The sequence below is a fragment of the Megalops cyprinoides genome, chromosome 2 (genome assembly GCF_013368585.1).
Source record: "Megalops cyprinoides isolate fMegCyp1 chromosome 2, fMegCyp1.pri, whole genome shotgun sequence".
NCBI classification, from domain to species: domain Eukaryota; kingdom Metazoa; phylum Chordata; class Actinopteri; order Elopiformes; family Megalopidae; genus Megalops; species Megalops cyprinoides.
Genome location: NC_050584.1, coordinates 16,155,506 through 16,177,695, shown reverse-complemented (window position 1 = coordinate 16,177,695; position 22,190 = coordinate 16,155,506). Strand labels below are relative to the sequence as shown.

The 22,190-nt window shown below is 42.1% G+C and overlaps 1 protein-coding gene across 1 annotated transcript in view; it reads right to left on the bottom strand.

The window, feature by feature from the left end:
• rttn (rotatin) overlaps nt 1-22,190 on the bottom strand; it is a 30,865-nt gene extending 8,675 nt beyond the window's left edge. Inside the window, exons 1-40 of the mRNA XM_036522122.1 lie at nt 22,031-22,190; nt 21,368-21,555; nt 20,835-21,030; nt 20,514-20,615; nt 20,167-20,257; nt 19,844-19,958; nt 18,740-18,884; nt 18,470-18,635; nt 17,468-17,649; nt 17,261-17,376; nt 16,415-16,582; nt 16,094-16,306; nt 15,611-15,723; nt 15,316-15,442; nt 15,040-15,165; nt 14,617-14,733; nt 14,027-14,166; nt 13,536-13,704; nt 12,680-12,779; nt 11,761-11,849; nt 11,372-11,489; nt 10,576-10,672; nt 10,305-10,370; nt 9,988-10,179; nt 8,642-8,881; nt 8,297-8,441; nt 7,379-7,533; nt 6,095-6,314; nt 5,297-5,425; nt 5,014-5,124; nt 4,525-4,683; nt 4,166-4,243; nt 3,563-3,749; nt 3,174-3,265; nt 2,839-2,935; nt 2,555-2,747; nt 2,361-2,451; nt 1,264-1,414; nt 764-901; nt 91-296 (exon numbers count right to left, since the gene is read on the bottom strand). Of these exons, the coding sequence (XP_036378015.1) occupies nt 91-296; nt 764-901; nt 1,264-1,414; nt 2,361-2,451; nt 2,555-2,747; nt 2,839-2,935; nt 3,174-3,265; nt 3,563-3,749; nt 4,166-4,243; nt 4,525-4,683; nt 5,014-5,124; nt 5,297-5,425; nt 6,095-6,314; nt 7,379-7,533; nt 8,297-8,441; nt 8,642-8,881; nt 9,988-10,179; nt 10,305-10,370; nt 10,576-10,672; nt 11,372-11,489; nt 11,761-11,849; nt 12,680-12,779; nt 13,536-13,704; nt 14,027-14,166; nt 14,617-14,733; nt 15,040-15,165; nt 15,316-15,442; nt 15,611-15,723; nt 16,094-16,306; nt 16,415-16,582; nt 17,261-17,376; nt 17,468-17,649; nt 18,470-18,635; nt 18,740-18,884; nt 19,844-19,958; nt 20,167-20,257; nt 20,514-20,615; nt 20,835-21,030; nt 21,368-21,555; nt 22,031-22,061 (5,559 nt within the window). The 5' untranslated portion in view covers nt 22,062-22,190. The remainder of the gene's footprint in view (nt 1-90; nt 297-763; nt 902-1,263; nt 1,415-2,360; nt 2,452-2,554; nt 2,748-2,838; nt 2,936-3,173; nt 3,266-3,562; nt 3,750-4,165; nt 4,244-4,524; nt 4,684-5,013; nt 5,125-5,296; nt 5,426-6,094; nt 6,315-7,378; nt 7,534-8,296; nt 8,442-8,641; nt 8,882-9,987; nt 10,180-10,304; nt 10,371-10,575; nt 10,673-11,371; nt 11,490-11,760; nt 11,850-12,679; nt 12,780-13,535; nt 13,705-14,026; nt 14,167-14,616; nt 14,734-15,039; nt 15,166-15,315; nt 15,443-15,610; nt 15,724-16,093; nt 16,307-16,414; nt 16,583-17,260; nt 17,377-17,467; nt 17,650-18,469; nt 18,636-18,739; nt 18,885-19,843; nt 19,959-20,166; nt 20,258-20,513; nt 20,616-20,834; nt 21,031-21,367; nt 21,556-22,030) is intronic.

Sequence of the window (22,190 nt, the reverse complement as noted above, 5' to 3'; positions counted from 1 at the left end):
GATTTACAGATTTATAGGTTTCAAAAATGTCCAAGGCATCCTCTGACGGTACCTGACGATAACACAGAGTATAGGATCAGGCTCGATTACCTCCAGTATGACTTCACACAGATGACGTCCCGGGGAGTCGCTCAGGAGCGCAGATAAGGCCGTGGCTGGTGCTGGGTTACTGGGCTGGGTGATGTCCTGAGAGCGCCTCCTGGCCTCCTCAGACAGAACTACAGTGAGAAACTGCAGGACGGCGCTGTACAGTGCGGGCTCTGTGGCGGAGAGCTGGACACAGATGGAGACGGTGCCTGGGGGTCGAAATAAGCGACACATTTACCAGACACAAGGCAAGCCCGAGAAAGCCTGATCAATCAGTGATATTTCGCATCCGACAGCCCTTTAAAAATCAAGCCGCACAACTTCACAAAACAGGCTGTCGAAGGCGGTTTACAAAACCACTGCAAGAACTCATATGCCTTGGGGCAATTCGGCACGAAAAAAAAATGCACTTGCCTGCTTTAATATAATCTTACAAATATATCCTTACTGCAGAAATCATCATTAAATTTTAACAAGGCTCATCATATTTCCTCAGAGTCTCCATTTGTCAGACGAGGGAATGATGATTGAAAGTGAAGGAGATAATGAACTGGTGTTCTGACGGCATCATTTCTCAGTCCCAAGCATCTGTCCCCCCACGCATAAACCTCCGCCGCACTCCCTTATGGACATGTATTAAATTACAGTTCCGCCATATTAATGGCGCAGGCAGTACCTGAAAATGGCTGCCAGTGCTTTCCTAGAGCGCCAGCGACAGATGGGAACACCACGGCGCTGTTCATCCTCAGCAGCGTAGCCAGGAGCATAAACAACTCGGCCCAGGTGTGAAGCACCGAGCTTCTGGTCCCGGCATCTGGAGGGACACAGGAAAGGCATTTAAAATTGCACCTTGAAAGAAGTTATCAAGCCCAAGTCTTAAAAAATTAAGTTCACACTGACAACTATTTCAGTCAGTCAGTCAGTAACTGCATAGCAGCTTTTCCATGAGGAGGTCTTACTGCCTGCTAAATCAATTAACTGCAAGACAACAGAGAAAGCAGGTAATGGATATCTCTCCAAATAAATGAACAAATACCACCGTATAATTGTTGTGCCTGCAGATGTTTTCTTTCAGAATATTCCAAGAATATTCCAATGTATGTTACATTGGGCTCCAGACATTTCCATACACATTTGCATTTAATGTAACAGTTACTCAAAAAATAGAGGCCTTACCAATGTCTTTGATATTGAGTGTAAGGAGATGAAACACGTTGGCCAACAGGGGCTTGATAAACTCCAGTTGAGAGACCAACTCTGGGTTTAAGATGACAGCTGACTGAAGTAATTTGGAAATGCTGGCCAGGAACTGAATAAGGCTCAGCACCTGGAGGAAAGTTTTGGAATTACATTAATATTTAATGAACAGGCAATGTGTACAGTGAGGAAAGCAAAGAACAGGTTAATGTGTCCTGCAAGTGTTCTGATCAAATGCAGGAGGGAATTATGCCTAAAATGTAAAAAGGAAGAAGTGGAAGTTTAAAGTAAGCTTGTAACAATGAAGTACAGACTTGACTGTGGCACAAAAGACTGAGCTCAGCGTTTTCCCTGGCACTTCATAGACAGGGCAAAATCAGGGCACATCTGGATTTAAGAGAGCTGCGCATATTCAACTTTGACAATTAGCTGTATTTGCACTTTGGTATCTCATCTTTGCCATCCTATTTGTCTTAGTGCAGCACCTGTAAGGAAATTATGAAATCAACAGTGCCACTGTAATTTTGACTTTGCAGAAGTCAAGTCTTCAGCATTCATGAACATGAGAGAAGGAAGTGAAACAGATGCACTACTATTTTGTGTATATAAAAATATGTATATATTCTGATGCATGTTAGCAAATACATTATATTTCAAATATTATCTGGCTAGATAGCTAAGGAAATACAGTTATTATTACTTCAGGTATATGTTTTGTTCAAGTTTTTAGTATTCTTTATTATTGTGTATGTAAATAATTTTTAAAATATATTATGCAAAACAGGATTAAATTTTTTATCATTGTTGAAAAGTTAAAGTTCCTATTCTCAAACATTCACCATTCTTTTTTCTTATGTATAACTCATTTCACTTGATCACCTACATCTGTCTGGCTCCTGAGGCTTTTAGGGGAAATGGTGATCTGTATCAAACCTGGCAGAACTAGAACTAAGAAAAGTGTAATAGTGAAAACTGAAAAGACGACGACATCATAACTCTCCGCTTCCTTCCCACTCAAGTGAAGGCATGTCTAGCAGCAGAGTGAGTGACGATCATTACCAGAATATCACACCAACCTGGTTTTTAGCGTCTTCCTTATCACCAGGAGGCAGAGCGGGTGTCTTTAACTCACACAGGGATTGGTCTATTGTTCCAGCATCAATCAGACTAAAATACAGATAACACTGCATCAAAACAACGGCCAGTACAAGGAAGATAGGGATTTTGAAGAATACGGCTGACAAACACAGCAGAAAAAGGATGAGCTGACCTGGCAAAGGCCGCCAGGATCTGATTGTGCTGGATGGCATTGAGGGTGAACTCTGGCAGGACGGCCAGCAGGTTGGTCAGCAGCCCGCTGACAGAGGAGGCGAGGTGAGGGGTTACAACAGCGCACTGGTCCAATGGCTGCTCTCCAGCTCGAGAGTCCTGGGAACTCACAGAGTCGCTTGTATCGCTCTGACCTGGAACATAAAGCCAGCAGAATTAGGGAAGCCTGACGTTTCACTATGGCTCGACTTGCAGCTACTTTTGACGTGGCACTTCCTCAGCTACCTTGAGCCACGAGTCTGCTGGCAGGAGTGTGTGGAACAGGGACCCTGGAAGCTGAGAGGGCAGGTGTGGGGATTTCAGCAGACCCTTCAGGAAGGATCTAGAACAGTTAATCATCAAGACATTCATTATCTAAAACAAGGATTCATTGTATCAAATGTGAATTTATAATTCATTCTTTGTTGTTTTTAAAGTGTCCTTCCACTGACACAAAAAGATACATTTGAATTGTGAGTCCCTAAGTTATAATAAAAACAAAATACTGTACAGTAGCTAGTGACAGTATCATTAATATATGTTGCAGATAAGCATAATAGAACATGTTCACTGCAACTCACCACAGTGCTGGAAGTAGACTGAGAGCCTGACGCATGGCCCTGGTTTAATGGCCCTGAGGGATCTCTCCAGTGCTTCACAGAGTCATCAAAATCTGATGGAAATGAATGCATTAAAAATACAAAATACCACCTCATATCCTATGTTTGATCGAATGATTGAGTTTAACAGCTTTCAGAGTTTGCTGTCCTTCCTTTATTCTGGACTGTATCAGTCACACAATGACAGGGAAGGTACCATGTACTACCGTATGTTTTTATTATATGACCTTAATGAATCACTTCTGATGCATGCATTTAATAAAAAGAAACATTTTTGAAACTGGGACACAAGATATCTTCCGAATCTATAACTGATGCTGTGTGAGTACGGCTAAGTGTGGATGGAATACCTTCTGTCATGCTGCCAAGACGACTAGGAGCTCTGGGAAAGTTCAGGTCAAACGTGTACCTGCCCTGGTAGCAGGATCTGATCATTTGGCCGACGTGTTCAAAGAACTGACAATGATAAAGAAGTGCTTGTAGAGCCGGCAGCCCGACTAGAGACAAGCCAGAGCCTTCATCATGCACACATGGACCCTGGGGTGAAAGACAGGGCAATCAGAGCACATTAGTCCTGATGAAATCATGCTGCAAAACCTGAAATGTTACTAAAAGCATAAGAAGTACTTGAATCGAACACAACAACATTACGCAAGAAGGTAAGGCTTAGGGGATGATTAAAGGAAATTGCTATATTCGACAGTTAACGGTTGAATAAAAAAGAACAAAGATCAGACAAATGTACGACTGTGAAACAACAGGAAATACAGTAGATGAGAGGAAAACCACAGGTATGGCAACCGGTTCAAATGAAGATGAGCAAATGGAAGAAACTTTTCAGCTGAAAAGAACAGGCTATTGAACTATTGTCCTTTGAGCGTTGTACTTTTTCCACAATTGTGTGTAGTCTATAATCACATGCTTAAAAAGGATCTATTTTAAATGTCACTTGCCTGCCAAGTGCAGTCTTTGGCTTCCTCTGTGTTGACAGGCATTGGCATCACAAGCAGATTTTGCAAAATAAAGGCTGCCTGGAAAAAAAAAAAAAATAAAGTATCAGCAATACTGCCCTCTTGCTGTAACTAACAAGCAATGCATTCAATATTCTAAAATTCATTTGCAAAGGAATCAGAACTTTTATTTTGCCATACTTATTCAGCTGGAACACGTTTTGTTTTCCAATTTATTTATTTTTTGGAGAACACTTTAATCAGTGGTTCCAGTGGTACCCTACACGCTTCTGCAATGTGACTTACAATGCAATGAATAGGTAAGATTACATCCCTATGCCGCTATTTTGGATGCTACTCACCTCTCTGCGAACCATACTGCACTCCTGCTGGTCCATGAGGATGTTCAAAAGTGTCCCCCATAACCCTCCAGAAATGTTCTGGCAGCTGGCAGCAAGGGAGATGCACCCACCCTGCACCGAGGTTAAAGCAGAGCCCACGCCGAGGCTTGCAAACCTCACCTGGTGTGAACACCAGAGAGAAAAAGGATTTCAGTCTGCTGAAGGTCTTCCAAAGTTCACTTCACAGTTACCACATCTTCACCATTTTACGATTCTTTGAAATTGTGTTTGTGTCTTCAGCATCATGCTGGAAATGCTAGTCATCTATTTTGTTTAGGCTTCTGCATAAACATAACTCATTTAAATATCTAAAACATGCCTCCAGGCAGCTGTGACAAGATCATCAATGCTACAAAAACATTATGTTAAAAGCTACACTGACAACTGAAAAAGGCCTCTACAAAAATGCTAAATCTCTGTCTGGTTTTTAATTTCTATGAGTAAACTCACCTCAGGGTCCCTGTCCACCCATAATGGAATGAGCCAAGCCAAGCCCAGATGTGATGCTGCCTGCTCATCTGTGCTCTGGTCATGTGACAGAGACCAGAGTGACATCCAATCCTGTAAGAAAAATATGCAATCCACCTTTAATTAAAAAGACTGCAGCACAAATAAACTCTGTCCACACCACAAATATATTCTCAAAACCTTTTCAGCTCCTGAAAATGCTTCATGAACACTAACAACCTAAAATGTAAAACTGTTTCTTGTACACATTCATAAATATACTGACCGCATCCTTGCTCTCTGACATCATTTCATGAGACAAATGGAGCAAACACAGGACTGCATTCTTTGTGACTCCTTTTCCCATGAAAGACATCGAGTTCCCTCCCCATTCCACATAGAAAGAGGATATGACCTGAAATAAAAAAGCTGTTTATCTCACAACTACCAATGATATGTACCGAGGTCTCCACATTTACTCTCACCCTTAATAAACTAACACAAAGACAGCTGATCAGAACTGCAAGCAAGTGTTTTGCATTAATGAATGAAAATAAGTAAAAATGTGAAAATATAACCCTGTGTAAAATTTCAGAGCAGCAACATATGCTACACAAATAATAGCATTTTCTTCCAAAAGAACACTTTTTGCAAAAGTTTATCTGGGTTATTAATAACTGGGGCCCACAATCTAATTGAAGCTTGAAATTACAGTTAAAAAAGGCGATAACTGCTTTAAGAGTGAACCCCAAGGAAAGCTGCAGGAAGGCAATAGCGCTTACAAAACTGCAAGGCATCAATTATGTGGTGCGTCCAAGCAAACACGTATTCCTGGGTTTCATTTCCCCATTAGCACCCTGTGTGTATTTTGAGAAATCTCAACACATTCGCCATGTATCGTTCCAGGAAAACGTTCAAGAGGAGCTTCAGCTGACATTTCGACGTTAATTTTTCACAGCCTTAGCTTGTTTGCCAGGGACACGGCCATGCCAAGTGTCGCAGAGGCATGTGTGGGCACGAGGCGAGGGCTCAGTAATGCTGGGAGGAAGAGGAGCGGGGGAAATTAAGTGGATTATGCACAGACCTCTAGGAGCCCACTCAGGTACTTGGCGCAGAGGGAGCGCGAGTCCAGAGTGCGGGAGTGAGAGCTCCACCCGGGGAGGGCGGTGACATGGACCATCCCCCTCAGCGTCCTCTCCAGGGAGGGGAGGCCGTAGAAGTGAGGCGCGTCAGACACTCTCAAGCACTGCAGCAGACCCGCAGCCAGCTGGGTCTCGAAAGGCCCTGCCAGGGCCAAACACATCCTGCATTTCAAACAGAGGGAGGGGGAAAAAATATGTTCGCCATTTAATCTCCTTAAGTGCGTCACTTCAACCAAGTCTGCACGTAGCAAACACATAAAACCACATCAGAAGCAGTGAGCGCAAAGCCAACAAGCGATACAAATAATGGCCCAAATGAAGAAACTTACACTGCGCACAGGTGTATATGTAACTTGTACATTTTTTTTTTTTTAAGTGTTCACTACTTCTTGTGAGAAGAGCACATTTGCTGATGAAAAATCAATGCTACTTGTATTGCTTCTGGCTGTTCATGCTGAGGCAGAATGGTAGTTTAATAGGGTGGTGATTAAAGACACCATTGTCACCATTTATCAATGCACAAAGCATGCATCTCGCCACACTTGGTCAGCTCATGAATTTTCAGGAAAACAATTAAGGAATTCTGCCTGAAAACATGCTCGTTGAGTACTGCGGGTGGTAAAACAAATAGCTGAGGGGAAATTGTTAGTCTCATTTATTATATTTATTCAATTTGTAACTACACAATGCACTTGCACTTCCCAAAGCACTGCATCCAGCATGCATTCCACCGCAGATGTAATACCCAGTCAAAGACAGGAGAGAGCCAAATGTAGGGCATTTTTGTCATTCGGGTAGAAGATTTCGCAGGATGTCTCCCACCTGGATCAGGCTTGGATTACATGTCTTGATATACTTTGACCACAGTAAAATGTACTGTACATGTGTCACAGAGCTCAGAAGTGCACAAGGGTTCACAGCAGAAGATAATAACTCGTAGAGTCCACACAAGAGCCTGATTAGTCCTCTGTGGTTAGGTACTTGGGTCTTTGACTGGGTCAGCTGACTGCATCTCTTTTCAGCAGGTGTGGTTGTGAGGGCAACCAGGTCAATTTCCTGCTTGGACCACAATTGTTGCACACACGCACGCACACACAGACACACACAAACATACACTTAAGTTCATCAGTTCATTCAGCTCTGTTCTGAAGAGCAGACACAAGCATGCACACAACAGCTCACACCTGCTCTATAGATAGAGGAGGAAATCGTTGGGGCTTCGATACCTGTCAGAGGTGTGCGTGAGGCAGTGCAGCAAAGTGTTGAAGAGTGCTGTCAGCTCCTTCTGCAGTCTCTGGATGACGAGGACCTGGGCCTCCTCTAGCTCCCCCTGCGCCGGAGCCTCTGCCCGCACCAGCAGGCGCAGCAGGGCGCTCCTCTCCTGCACCACAGAACAGGCACGCACTCATTCTAATGAAGACCGAGGTCAATCGACACAACCCTCTGCTGTACAGTTCTGAAGTAGACCAAGCGGTTTAAAGGCCATTCACCTGGTTTTTCACTGCAAATAATAAAATGAGTCTAAAATTGTCTCCTTGCAAATAACAACGAAAAAAATCCCTGACACTATGTTTCAACTGAAATAATGACTAGTAAAGTGGTGGAATTTTTCATTGCAACAGTTAATAACCCATTCCCAGACCACTACAGACACAGAGACGCTTTGAAAATACCTCAGTGATTAGAAACCCTCTCCACTTCCAAATCCCTGCAAGGCATTGTGTCAAAGTGTCTTTTATTAGCTGAGAACGGCACACCGTTTGCATGCATATTATTGATAGTCCAGGTAGCGCTGATTGAATTCCATTCTAACTTATGTAAATGAGAGGGCCATAAATCTTGTGCAGAAAACAAAACCAGTGGAATGAACACAATTTTAAAATGACAGCTGCGGTTCAGACACTGCACTCCATTTTCAGTTGTTATATGACATTAATGCACTTCTATGAGTTGACAGTGTGATTTATACTACCTCTCCTAAATAAACGTACTCTGTGTTGTCTGAGGGAGGAAAAATGCCCTGGCACACCAATAATTTCTTTTTTTATGTTCTGAAGAGCGACCAGTGTGATCACGCCATGGCAGGAATGCACACCTATAGCATTTCTCATGTAACCCAACCTTGAGAAAGTTTTCAAAATTACCTGCTTAAGAAGTAACTCTAATATCCACCGCAGGTCAGTTTCATCAGCCTCCGACTTCTGCTGTTTGAAAAATGTGTTGAGAAAGGCCACTAGGTCCACCAGAAGCCTTTCATCTTCTGTACAAGCTGGCTGAACTTGAAGAAACCTTCAATTAAAATTTCAAGAGGTAAAAACTTAGAACTGAACAGAACAAATGTATTATTTATCCATAAAAAAACCCTTACATAAATAATGACTCCCGGTTCCTAATTATGCTCAGTTGCCCACTACTATTCTTCTTCTCTGCCTATAATTGAAACAAATTTAATTCAATTTTAATCCAAGTACTTAAGCATAAAAACTCACCTCTCAACGGCAGGTTGCCACCTGAGAGTCTTCAGGACGGCCTTGGAGCTGTCGGAGCCCAGTTTGAGGGCCAGTCGGTCGGTAAGCAGGTAGAACCTCATTCTAGTGAGAGCAGAGCTGACGGCACTGTGGGAGGCAGCGTTGTGAATAGAGTCTAGACAGTCCTGCAGACCACTGCTGATATGGGTTACTTTCAACAGAGGCCCCCGGGCGGCAGGCAGGTTTAAATCAGCAAGGAACCTGGATGAAAACAAACAAGAACAGAACGGAATTATGGGGTGGAACCCACCCCCCATTCCGAGCAACAATATGCTCACCTGCTTTCTGTTCAACAACTGACATGACGCGAGTAATTCTACCTTCATTCGTGAAAAGGCAGCCGGTATCTCCTGTGTCGTTTGATATTCAGTGTTACACAGCCTACTAAATTAATCTTGCCATTCTGCACTGGTTCCAGGCAGAAGATACTGGCAGAACAAAACCAGGGATCTCAACAGATAATTGAAATGCTTGAACACATATGGGGACCTTGAGCTTTAAAGCAGTAATCAGAGGCGGTTATCTTGTGTCTGAGGCTTTGCCTTAGAAGTGCTCCCTTGGGGAATAAAGAATTGCTTGATGCACTAAAAATAGATTCTTACTCATTTGTTAATTCTAAACAGGTCGTTTATAAGGCTAAACATTCTACATATATTTTCAACATCACAGGTGTATTTTGTTTTGAAGGGAACGTTCATTCTGAAGAAACAAAAGTTAGCCTCCACATAATTACCATGCATTTTCAATGTTTACACAAACGTTTTCATAACAAATTGGGTTTTATGACAAGCGGTGACATTTGTTTTTCCACTAATATCGCTGTTTAGACTAACAGTTGAGTTAATTTATCCTTGTGAGAGCTACGTTAAACAGTCTCATTACTTTAAACGACTACTGCAATGATGCTCTCATTTGTTTTTGTTTAGTCTTACCAAACACAAGTGAAGAAAAATTAGACACAGATGCGCATGTTATGAGACTACTCCCTCATTCAATTCCTGATGACACATCTGCAGCATGCAGTCACTAAGATGAGAAAGCAACGCACAGAAACTCCGTTTTTAAATCACTGCAAAGTGGATTTAGAGAAGAGGGACTATAATGTGAATATGCTGAAGAGCTTCGGGGGGGAAAAAATAATGATTTAAAACGCATAAAGGTAAAATGTACAAATAGGAAACTTCCGGGGATGGGAAGATCTCCACATTGCATACGTTTCAGGTGGGCGCAATCACAAGAACAGCTGTTATTAGTGATGATCCTAAACCGTGGAAAGTATTTTCGCCGGAGTTGCGCGACAGACTCACTCTGCGATGTCACTTCTGTGGCCCTTCAGCTGCTCTATTAGGTTATCAATGCCAGCATGCCATGCTTGGCTCCAGGCAAACTGCAGCATCTCCCAGGCCGGTTTCAGACCGAGCAGGTCTGAGTACGGCGGCAGCACGGTGCAGTGTGGGCTGACCGCGTGGTGGGACATGGCTTGAAATGGCAGGTTATACCTTTACATCAAAAGAAAACAGTTTCAAGGCATAGGGTCACGCAATACGCGTAATGAAATAGTTATTGCACAGTCTTGAATTAATTAACCGTGGAGTTTTGAGATGTGGAATGCGGGAGAGATTACCTCCTTGTCACAGATATGGGGATTGAGAACGGAGTGGGAACAGCACGGGCATCAGAATTGTCTGTCCTGATAACGGTAAGGATAAGTAATACAAAATTACAATATGTGTAATCATAAACACGAATGTTACACCTGCCACAAAATGAGCACATTCAATCACCTCAATGAAAAATTAAAACCAACATTCCAGGCTATGCAGCAATACTTGCTCATCTGCCATTTCAAAATGTATCACAAAACTGAAATTGTTCACACAGGAAACGGCTCTTACCACACATCAGTTCTTGCAATTTCATCAAACAGCAGCAAGCACATCAGAGCGGCAGCTTCAGACACATCGCCTTTATTTTCCTTCACTATCACTGAAGCTAACAGGAAGAAAAAAAAAAAAACTCCAGTTACCACAAACTACATGGATATGAATATGAATGGCATTAAGAAAGCACAAAGGGAATAGAAATATTATCTGATGATTCATGAGGAAAGTAACGGTGAACTCTGTGAAGCTGCCCGGAACATCTGGTGAAAATGTGCCCTTTGGCACCATACAGCAGGCACAGGGATAGGACCAAGGAGAATGACACAGAACTCGTGAGAGAGAAGTTAAAAATTCTAACAGAGCCAACACTAAGCCGTTCAAGACACAGTAAATGTGTCAGTGGAAAACGGCTGATGCGACTTGACAAATGTTGTTTGAGAAAGATGAAGGGCAGAAATGCGTCTGAAAGCGGGCCTCCCGCACAAATCGGCGCGCACGGTACGCTAGTTTCAAGAGAAGACAGATGAGCCGATATCTGCAGCGTGGTGACTGTCGGAGGAGACCGAAATCCATTCCACTTAAGGTGGAACTTTTTTTGCAGCATGGAGACAGCTCAGACAAAGCATGAAAAATTGAAACATTTGTCATATTACAGTTCCCTGGTTCCCCCCTTATACACACACACGTTCAGGTGCAGCCCGTGCTGATATGGCATCAGATCCAGTTTTACCATATCTGATGAGAACTTCAAAGGCTTCGTTAGGGAATGGCAGACATATTAGGGGTGTTTATGGCAGTGTAGAGGTACCTCTCAGAAGCGTGATGAGGAAGGCAGGTTTCTGTGCCAGGGTGTGGCGCAGAGAAGACTCAGCACAAACAAGCTTTCTTAGTATAGAGAAGCAGGGCTCCAACAGGCAGTCCATATTCTAGACAGGGGGAAAAAATAACAACAATCATTGTAAACACATCAAACATATGGAACAGACATGGTCCAGTCCCTGCCACAGCCTCTACAATACGGTACTGAGGAACCACTTCAGTTCCACAGCATTACTGCAATAAACATTCCCAAGTACAAGAATATTTTAGCCCTAGGCCACAGATTCGTTTTGAGCCGTTCTTTCATTAAAAACAAGTGAACTGAAGTTTGCTGCATCTGCCAAGTTACAAATTCAAAGTGGTCTGGGGGGAATTTACCTTCATGTTGTTGTTCACACAGTCATTAATGAAAAATGTCACAGTTTCCGACAATCCCAGACTCTTCAGAACAGCATGCATTGCTGTATCTGTGAAGAAAATACACCAGAATCAGTAGGTGAACTAAATGAATCACCAACAACCTAATAAGTACATAATAAAACCTCATAAGCAAAAAAAAAAAAAAGACTCATCAGCCTTTTTCAAGCTTCAAGTCTTAAACATATGGTCGTGGGCAGTAGCTCACAACGCCTTTGCACAGTAGCTATGCCTCAGGAATATGAATTTTCAGAATAAAGTGTGCTGTGACAGGTTCTTTTCAGGACTTGAAGTTTATTTTTAATTGCATAACTTGTTAATTTCAGAACTCACACTAATATTTTTGTAATAACTGAAGAACGCACCAACTTTTTACCCTTCTGGGAAGTCCAAAAACAATAGTTTTAATATGCAGCACAATTCTCATTCTGTAATGCATTATAAATAGGGGTTCTGTTTTTATTATTTCCAAATTATAAAATTGTTATTCACAAACCTAAGAACTGTCAGTAAAGCTCTGAGGGGCAACTAATCATACCTATTTTGCAAGCACACACATTAACTTCACGTAAATATTACACTATTTCCTTAACTTGCATAGCTTATATTTTTATATATTAGCAATTCAGTTCAAGAAACTTGCCCTAGGATACAATGTTAGTTCCCCACCTGGGAAACTACCCTCCAAGCACTGGGTTACAAGCCCAGCTTCTTAACCACTGTCACACATAACACATATTAACACTGATTACAATTCACCACACTGTACAAAAGTGAAGAGACCCAGCTTGTCTCTCCCTTATTTGTTTGGCTATATCTCTAAATGCCTGCACACTGGCTCACAGAGGAAGTGGTTTCAAAGCAAGTGCTGATTCTTTACCCTGCAAAACAACAGCCAGTTGTTCTGCTGCAGATCTCCGGAGAACCAGGTCAACCGTCTCCGATGTGAGGATATTGTAGAGCCTGTTCACCGACTCCACCTAGTTAACAGTGAAGCCAGAGCATTTTTCAGAGCTGATGCTGTTAGTTGGTTTACAACAAACAATCTGGATTTATGATAGATCCTGGAGTTGGAAAGAGCAAAGAACAAAGACAAAGACAAAAAATAAAAAAATCCCCCCACCCACGAAAGAGGGGTCTTTGAGTTGTTGTGTCGACTTTCAAACTTCAGTTTGTTGTTTCCATTCAGGGAACCCATGAGTATCTCAAGATGATTTCTTTCTTTTACCCTTTGTTTCTGTGTGTGCCTTCAGGCTCATCCTGTCAAATGCCTGTCCACAGACCATGATTCGCATTTAACTGTGCTTCATGTCCTGTTTATTACTGAACCATCAACCAGTGCACGTCACCATACTGAACATTTATACTGTACTTTATATGAGTGCATATATTTAAATATATAAATATTTATGCAGTATTAACAGCTGATCAATATTTGACTTAATCCAATATGTAGCATTTTGATTTCCAGCCCATGCACAGGAAAGAAACACCCACTTAAAACATTTAATCTCTGGAGAAGAAAGATTCAGATGTCGATGATCAAGTCTACCACAGGGATTCTGGACATACGTTGTTTTTTTTGTTGATTTTGTTTTGTAGCCCCCGTCTCTACTTTGAAACAGTTTATTAGACATATGGCCTTGTTTTCAAATGGCACAAGGACAAAAGCTTGTGATGGAATAACACTTTCAGCTGATCAGATCTGTCTTTCACTTAGGATTTCCATTATTTACCTTCAGCAGTGACCTATGTGAATCATCCAGCTTTATGTCGATCGCCTTATTCACAACGTACAAGGATGGCAGTGTGGCCACAACACCATGCTCTAAAACTGGTCGTGCAATGCGCCCATCCCTGTTCGTCAGGTGAGGCAAAAGATGCTGCACTGCAGTGGCCCGAACCCTGAAACCACAAAACAACAAACATACCCCAGAGAGCTTATGTCACTGTGTGTCACAGACTTTGAGCTAAAACACAATAATTCAACCTTACACTGGTAATTAGAGGCTTTACACAGCAGTAACTATCAACAGAAGACTGCAACTAATTAAAACGGCCAATGACAACTGCGCAGGCCTGTCTGCAGTAAGTAAACAGCAGCGTACGTCAGGCAGTAGCAGTGGAGCGCAAGAATATGCTGCATTTTAAATGCTATTCATACGTAGAAAATAATTCCCATTACGTGCTTGCCACTGTTCAAGTGTAACTCTGCAGACCCACTTACGCTGGCTTCTTTGTGAAGAGCAGTCGGATAGCAGCCCTCAGTCTGGTAGTGCTTGAAAACATTCCATCTCTCGTTTCGTTTGAGGCTTCACTTATCAGCAGGATACAGTTTCCTAACGCGTCTTCAGTGCCTGCATAACTCTAATATACGCAGCGGCATTGTTTCAAACCTCAATATACCCAACACACAATGGACTATCGTGGGGATTTGTGTTGACACAAAAATACATAAATCTGCTTAGCTGAGATTACAAAATATTTTTATTTTCTTTATTGACATGGTTGTGGTAGTCCAATTACCAAGTGTTTGCCACAAACTAAATCACACACGACAACCTTGTCAGGCTCTTATGCATATTTAGAATCATTTGCAATGAATTGTTGCATTTTAATTGGTTTATCCTGGCACTAAAATGAGTAAATGAACTACACTACATGACAAAATGTAAAATTTAGGGATGCGGAGAGACAAGAAGGCGTGGCAGCAAATAGATGTAATATGGTGACATGGTATTTTCAAGTGTAAAAAATTTAAATGGCTTTTTAGCAAATGTCAAATGTAATCAACTTTTGTGTGTGGGTAGAGGGTACCTGTAAAATGGGGATGACTGGGTAAACCGCCTCAATCAATTTGTTCCAAGCTGAAGCTGTCATCATCAATTGCCCTTTCAGAAGAAAGAGAAGGATATCCCTGGCAGCAGAAGTCACCTACGTATCAAACATAAGCTAAATCAGGCACTGATGACATTGTGGTTCATTGCTTTATGCCCAAAAATAGGTTAACAATTCCGAGACTCAGATCTACCATTACATCTTCTACCTGACTACACAGTCAGGTATCAAATCTTAATTTGTCTGGCAGGAAAAAGAATGAACAGACACACCTGTCTATCTAAAACAGATACCAGTTAGTAAGAATATCAGCATGTTTATTTCAAAAAGCACCTTGCCCATAAAAAACCACAACAGATTTTTAAAAAGGTATTTACTAGAAACAGGTTACTCATACATTACCTTCTCTGCTTGATCCTGAATACCAAATGTACAGATTTCATAGAGGACACGCGGATGCAGGACAAAGTTCACTCCATTACAGATGGATGACACTGGTTGCTTGACATTGTGAACTCCCAAGCAATCCTGACAGAAAGAAATCTCAATCAGCTTTTCTTTAGTTGTTGAGTTCACCGGGCCAGTGTTTTAGGTAGAGAGATCAACGACCTGTAAACTCCATGGCTTGCCTGTTTCTCCCACCCCCACCCTCCCCCCATATCCTGGCTTTTATCTTACCTTCACAATATTCAGGGTGCAAATGTAAGTGTCAGTCTTCACAGCCTGCAGAGGGTGGGACAAAAGCTTCAGAAACATCTTCTGGCTTTCTGACTGAAGCAGTGGACTGGCCTGTGCAAATTTCCACCTATAATGAAGAAGTGGGGTACATAAGTCCAGTGGATTGTAGAACACCAGACATTTACTTCTACTATCTAACAAGATCCATGCTCCCCTTTGCCATGATATTAATTCCTCCTCCTCCCTGGATGTTAAAAAGAATCACAACGAATACTATGACAACTGAATGCCTTACAGGTAGGAGCAAATCTGTATGCACTCCTTCACAACTGGCAGGTGTTGATGATATGGAAGGCCATATATAGCTTGATCTGCCAGCTCCAAGAGTTCTGACCAATTCTTTTCTCCCTGTAAACAGAGGAAAAAAGAAAACTAAATGTCTTCCTCGATCAAAACATTTATATGGAAACTCATTTCCGAAACATGCTTGTATTGACCTTGTAAACACATACAATTGCAAAGATATGCTAGTACGATTTATTTAATGCACATCATCTTTCTTCAGTATTTCAGCTGAAATGAAAACAGAACATTATTTGTTTGCCAGCAAGCTTATCTATGACAAATGGAGTAACCCATCTACTTATACAGCTCAAAAGTTAACTGAGGTAATTCAGGTAGAGTACCTTGCTTACAAGTACTGTTCCACGCATGGGACTTGAACCAGAAACTTGTGTTTAAAAGCCCCAGATGACAGGAGCTGAGTGAATCCACCTACCTCAGAGTGTACTTCTTTTAGGAAGGTGCAGGTAGACTCCATTGCTTGTGCTGCCTGGGTCACCCTTGTGTAGACTCTGTGGTTGTCGGGGTTGACTTGCTCCAGGTAGGCCACAGCAGACTCATGAATACTGGGGAAACCCACACTGAAGGATGAGTCCATGCAGAGGAGGAAGAGGGCCCCCCCTGTGTTCTCTGGAACATTTTCCCCTGCCTGCAGCCAACACAAATCAGCCAACACCATATATGCAAAGACCGTACGCCCACACTACGACTCTAGGGCGTTTAAAATGTGGTGTATGGATTTCCAGTGTGTACACACCTTTTCTACAGGGAGGAGAGTCTGAAGCAGACGGACGGTGAAGATCGCAGCACCCACGTATGCCAATCTGTGGTAAACCAATGCAGTCTCAGGCTGCTCAGAGGAACGGGTGTTGTGATAGCACAAAATGTCTCCTAAAGAATCCATGGATCCCTGTAGCTTTTCTTTCTAGAAAAAAAAGACATGTACATGGCTAAAGGATTCTTCCCCAAGCAGTTCAAATACACAGGCCAATAGCAAGTCACGAACAGCAGGGGGCAGCAGCTGCTCTAAGATTATCATCACAAGCATTTTGGATGGAGATGAAAAAATTTCTCCCTGGATCCATTACTGTGGGCATGCATTACAGACCAATAGGGAAAAGGGCCTTGGCTTGACAGGTACATAACTCTTGCCACATAAAAACCACGAGCTCTTTTATTGCCCACAAAGGACAAATGACATCGCAAAGAAGGATCATCAGTGTAGATGCAGCTCAAATGCAGCTAGTAATCAATAGGTAAAACATTAACTGTACACACCGCATCAATACTGTGTGCTATTTGGACCAATTAAATGCATTTCCTGGATCAGTATCGAAAAAAAAAGGATGCAAGATTAGAAGCACTGCTGTATGCACTAGAAGCACAGTTGACAGGTGAGACTTTTCCTTCACAGGGTCAAAGTCATTTTGTTGGGGTTTTCCAGATCAAAGAATAAAAGGGTGCAAAAAGGTCAGAGAGAAAGGTGACAAGCCAGATGTCTTGGTGCAACACGTCAAAATCTGGAGTTAAAAAAAAAAAAAAAAACAATTAATGCTGAGCACTATGAGGAACAAATATTAAGATGAGAAATGGTGTGACTTGCCAGCTCCTGTCCAATTAGGCTGCTGTCCTCCCACACCTGCTCAGACACGCTGTCTCTCAGCAGCAGCAGAGACTCTGACAGCAGCTCCAGGACACTCAGGAAGACCTTCATTCTCTCTGGGAGGTAAAAAATAACCCCCCTGAATGTAAAGCAAGCCACATCTGCGTCGACAGCCTCTTCAGGCACTGATTCGAAAGGGCTTCTCACCTGTCTTGAGGAGAGGCAGGGCGTGCTCGACGACGGCCGCGCTGAACTGAGCCAGGCTCAGCTGCTGGAGCTGCAGCTCCAGCACGTCCTCGCCCTCCATCTCAGGAAGCTCCAGATGGGCCGTGTCCAGGGGGGACTGCGGGGGTGGCCTGGAGGCAGGGCCTCTGTGAGAGCTGCTGCCGCTGAAAATGCAATGGAAAAAAAACCCCACTCGCCGACATTTCACACAGCAAGTGATCGACTTGGGACTAGTTTCAGAGGATACAAACAACTGACAAATGCACATTTCGTATCTAAAAACAAGTGTGTGACATTACAGATTCCAGCGGCCGGCATGTTTTCAATAAATGGCGATACATTTTTGAGATCCGAATCATTTGTGGCTCACCCAGATATGACCAGTTCTGCTCCTCAGATGTTAGCAAACTGGCAACAGTGCATTTGTAGTTGTTGAAATACATACACAGGGGCACGTTATCGCCCTTTGCTCAGAGAGACTTTGGAAAAACACAGAACCGCAACGCCGCCTTTTGTCTGCGCTCTATAATATGCACACGCGCCAAGAATAAAACACGCAGTCAAATCAGTGCGTAGGATGGAGAGCAGCATTTAAAACATACCCGATCCTTGTTACCTTAGCAACCAACAGTCATCTATATGATTACCAACGTAAATGTAAAGAAATGACCATGTTCGTCTTTAGACCATGTTCATCTACAATTTGAGTCAGAGGATCAAAAAAGGTAGCTTTTTTCCCAGTGAAAAGAAACGGTGGAGATTTCTAGAGATTTGAAGAAAGGGAACAGTCACATTCACATACTGGTGAACAACCTTTGCACTGCAGCAGCACCTCTTTGAGCATTAACATAATTGATTTTAAATGAATTTAACTCGTGGAGCTAATATGCATGAATGGTAACTATGTGTGAATGTGTGCGATTCACATAATCCAGTCATGCAAATCAAGCCCTGATGGGGATATGGCGGGACATCACCACAGACCTGGACGAGGCAGCGTCTCCATCCTGCCCATCCCCTCGGGCTCTCTGCCCTGTCCGGCCAACCACAGATGGCCTGGGACTGCACTCGTCCGCGGAGGACACCAGAGACTGGTGGGTTCCACGGACGTCCTGGGAGTAGGACATTGACGAATTCTGCGACACCGTATCTTTGGAACCAAAAATCAGATTAAATTTAGTATAATACAGTGAGAGACAAAAAGTCAGCTTTGAAGTTTATTAGCAAACACACTCCACAGCAGCTGGGTCATACCTTGCTTGGCTGAGTAGAAGCCGGGATCTCTGTGAAAGCGAAGACGGCTCCTAAGATTTGTACACAGCTGCTGCAGGCAGGCAACCGCATGAAGCATCAAGTGGTTGGCGTCATTTCTGCCCAGCTTCAGCAGAGAGAAAAGATTCTACAAGAAAGACACTCCTTAGATGCGAAGAAGGTTGCAACCAGAATTACATTACCTGTGTAGGGAGGTACTTACAGAGCATTCAGTAGTAGGGTTCTGGCTATTTTTCAGTACAGATGAGCATCAGAATTTCCTTTCTTACACTAAAAATATTCTTTTAATGACTCCTGGGGTGTTTTTTTAAGGTATACTTTACGCATTAACACATATATATTATATCCAAATAGTAGGGCTTTAATTTATTCAAAATTAGATGATTACGTTTTCCATAACAGTTTATTAATTAGCTAATTAATTAGATATCTTTGTGTCTTAATTCATCAATTTCTTTTTCATGCTGGCTATGCTCGTGTTCGGACATTCCCACAGACAGTCCTACTTTGCTTACTATGTTTTGTCAAGGGTAACAGTAATATCTTGTTGGCTAGAATAACATTACTTCTTGCAACATTGGGACTGCAATAAAGCCCTTCATTGATGTGCTCACATTGTTTTTGTTAAGGAGTTTTAGTTTAGGATTTTGTGTTTAGGATTCCATATTGGCATTTCTGTGATTCAGAAAGGACAGAAAGAACTACATCTTACCCTGCTAAAGTAGCTAAATTAGCTACCCAAGTTAGTAAGATATGGCAACAACACAAATTTATTCATTGTACTACATCAAACCTGTACAGCCAGCTAAGTCACAAGTTGTGTCTTGCCACAGACTGATTGATGACTTGTCACAAGTTTGCCACTTGTGAGTGCCCTACTGTAATTTTACCTATCCAGTTCTAGCTGGCTAGCTGTTACCTCCCCTTGAAGTACCAGAATGCAGGTCCAGGTAGCAATGTCTATTAAAAGCCTCTTAAAGATAGACTTCATCTGGCTGGATGCACTGACCTGTCTTTTACCCTTTACCTTAAGCCAAGAAAATAAACACGGATACATAGTTCTTCACATTAATTTATTTTGCTTACATGGACTATGCTCGGTCGTTGAAGGAATATTTCTGCCGGGAAGTCCTGCATAATGACATCCTGCAGGAGCTCACAAGTGGTCCGAACTAAGTTGCGGTTGCTACTTCTGAGAGAGCTAAAGGAAAAAAAAAGATGGCTCTGACAAGAGAGATCAAATACACTTAAGGCTGAAAGACTGCTGGCAGCCGATGTCAGACAGAATTTGCACAGCATTCCTTGTCAACCACCACTGAGAACTGAAATGGAACTGTATAAAAATTCTTACAGAATCAGAATCACACAGGAAACACATTAAATGTTTATGTATGGCTGGTGTCACTTACCTTTCATTGGATGACAAAATATGTAGATCTGTCGTGGTCAAAGCCAACCAAGGAAAATTAGAAAACTTCAAGCATCTTGCTGAATCCTGGACTGTACATGGGCATTAGAGATAAAAGAAAAAGAAATAAGGATATAGTTAAGCAGTACAGCCATCATACTAAATCTATTTTATGATAATCATGTAATTGTATAATTTAAACAATTTGGCTATACCTTCATAGTCAATTCATTCATTTTAACAGTAAACAAAGATCTCATAACTCATCTGACAAACATTTCTCATGTTATTTAGTTTCTGAAATAGAAAGCTAAACAGCAACAACAGCTGAGCAGCTACATAACTTACCTGCTACTCTTTGTGGAGGGATATCTAAGTGCCCAGGCTTGCATGCACTTTTCTGAAAATATCCAATCACTGGTGACTCCTCTTCCAGGTTAACAAAAGCACCTTCAAATGTACACAATTGCACATGAATACAACATAGCTCAACCAATACACTAAAAATCATTAATCACTGTTGCATTGTCACACACATTAATCTTTGTTTTCCTTCAAGGTAATGTTAACTTAAACATAAACAACACAGAAAAGGAAGAGTAAGTTCAATTAAACCACTAAAATGTACAAATGAAGATAATATGATATTTCAGTGACACTCTTTCAAACCTGAATTATGAGCAGATGCCAGCTGTTGTCCATGGGATAAGACAGCTGGAAACTGTGGAAGCAGCTCAGGGAGCTGGAACAGCTGATCCAGGATGCCATCGATAACAGCTTGCAACTGTGGCTCCACATTTGGAGAAAGCTGGGTCAGGAATTCCACTGCTCCCACATCCCTGAGCATCTGTGCAGCAGTGGGGTGCTTTGAGGAAACACAGGTCAATAACTGTAACATTAGGACATAATTATATCCCTTGTTATTGATATTGGATATAATAAATAAGGCACTGCACTGTGAGGGTCATGGTCAGTCTGATACCCATTTATTTCCTCCACACATTGTTCAGAGGAATTACTCCTCCAATTGATAAAGCTATTGTCCAGGGAAATGTCTTGGTTGCAACTGTGTTTTAAAGTGTAGGTGTTGATAACAGATTTGCTCGTAATGTCCTCCTTAAATTCAGATAAGACATTTCAAATTATACGAACATTCCATTATTTTATGTTTAAGAGATTGTTTGGCCCGTTAGTGAACTTACTTTTGCTAAAGTGCTCAACAGTTCCAGGACCTCTCCCTGCATCGGCACTTCTGGGAAATTAAACCACTCAAGTAGGCACACGAACAGCATTTTTTCTTGTACAAGGTCAGGAACAGACACTAAGCCGTGATCTAGTTTGCATTTTATGTTTTTGAGTGCCCGTACTCTAATTTCTACCAGCTGATGGCCTGGTCAGAAAGACAGAAAAAAGACAGTAAAAAACAAAACATTATTAGCATGCTAACGCTGTCCAACTGAAAGCAGTGACTATTAGCTAGTAGTGGCTAACAAGATACCGTTAGCTACCCACAGTGACATCTCAAATAAATTAGTTAGCACTTTAGTTCGAGAGACATAACAGTTAACTAATCTCAAGGAGTTCATACCACGATCCATAACGTTAATTAATGCAAATTAACCAGCAAGCCAGTATCACTGGCTTGCAAAATATGCTAGCTTGGTAGCGAGCTGATCCAGAAGGCTACTTGGCGACCTGGTAACCACAAAACACCACATAACATCTCGACAAACTGTAGTAGTCATGCTTAAACGAGCAACATTAGGCTGGCTATATAGCTAACGTTGATTAAGTACCGTCACCCTCGGTAGCTGGCTAGCAATGATATGATAATTTAACTAAAACAACTAAGTTAGCTACATTACCTGTTTTCTTTATGAGAGCAGATAATTCCATGTTCAAAACCGAAATTCTGTAAACACATAGAAGTATTGTCAAAAGTCTGAAATTTGTTTAAACTGTCAAGCACTCTTAAAGCTGCCCTACGGTTGAAGGGAAACCAACTCTTTTCATATCAACAACGGC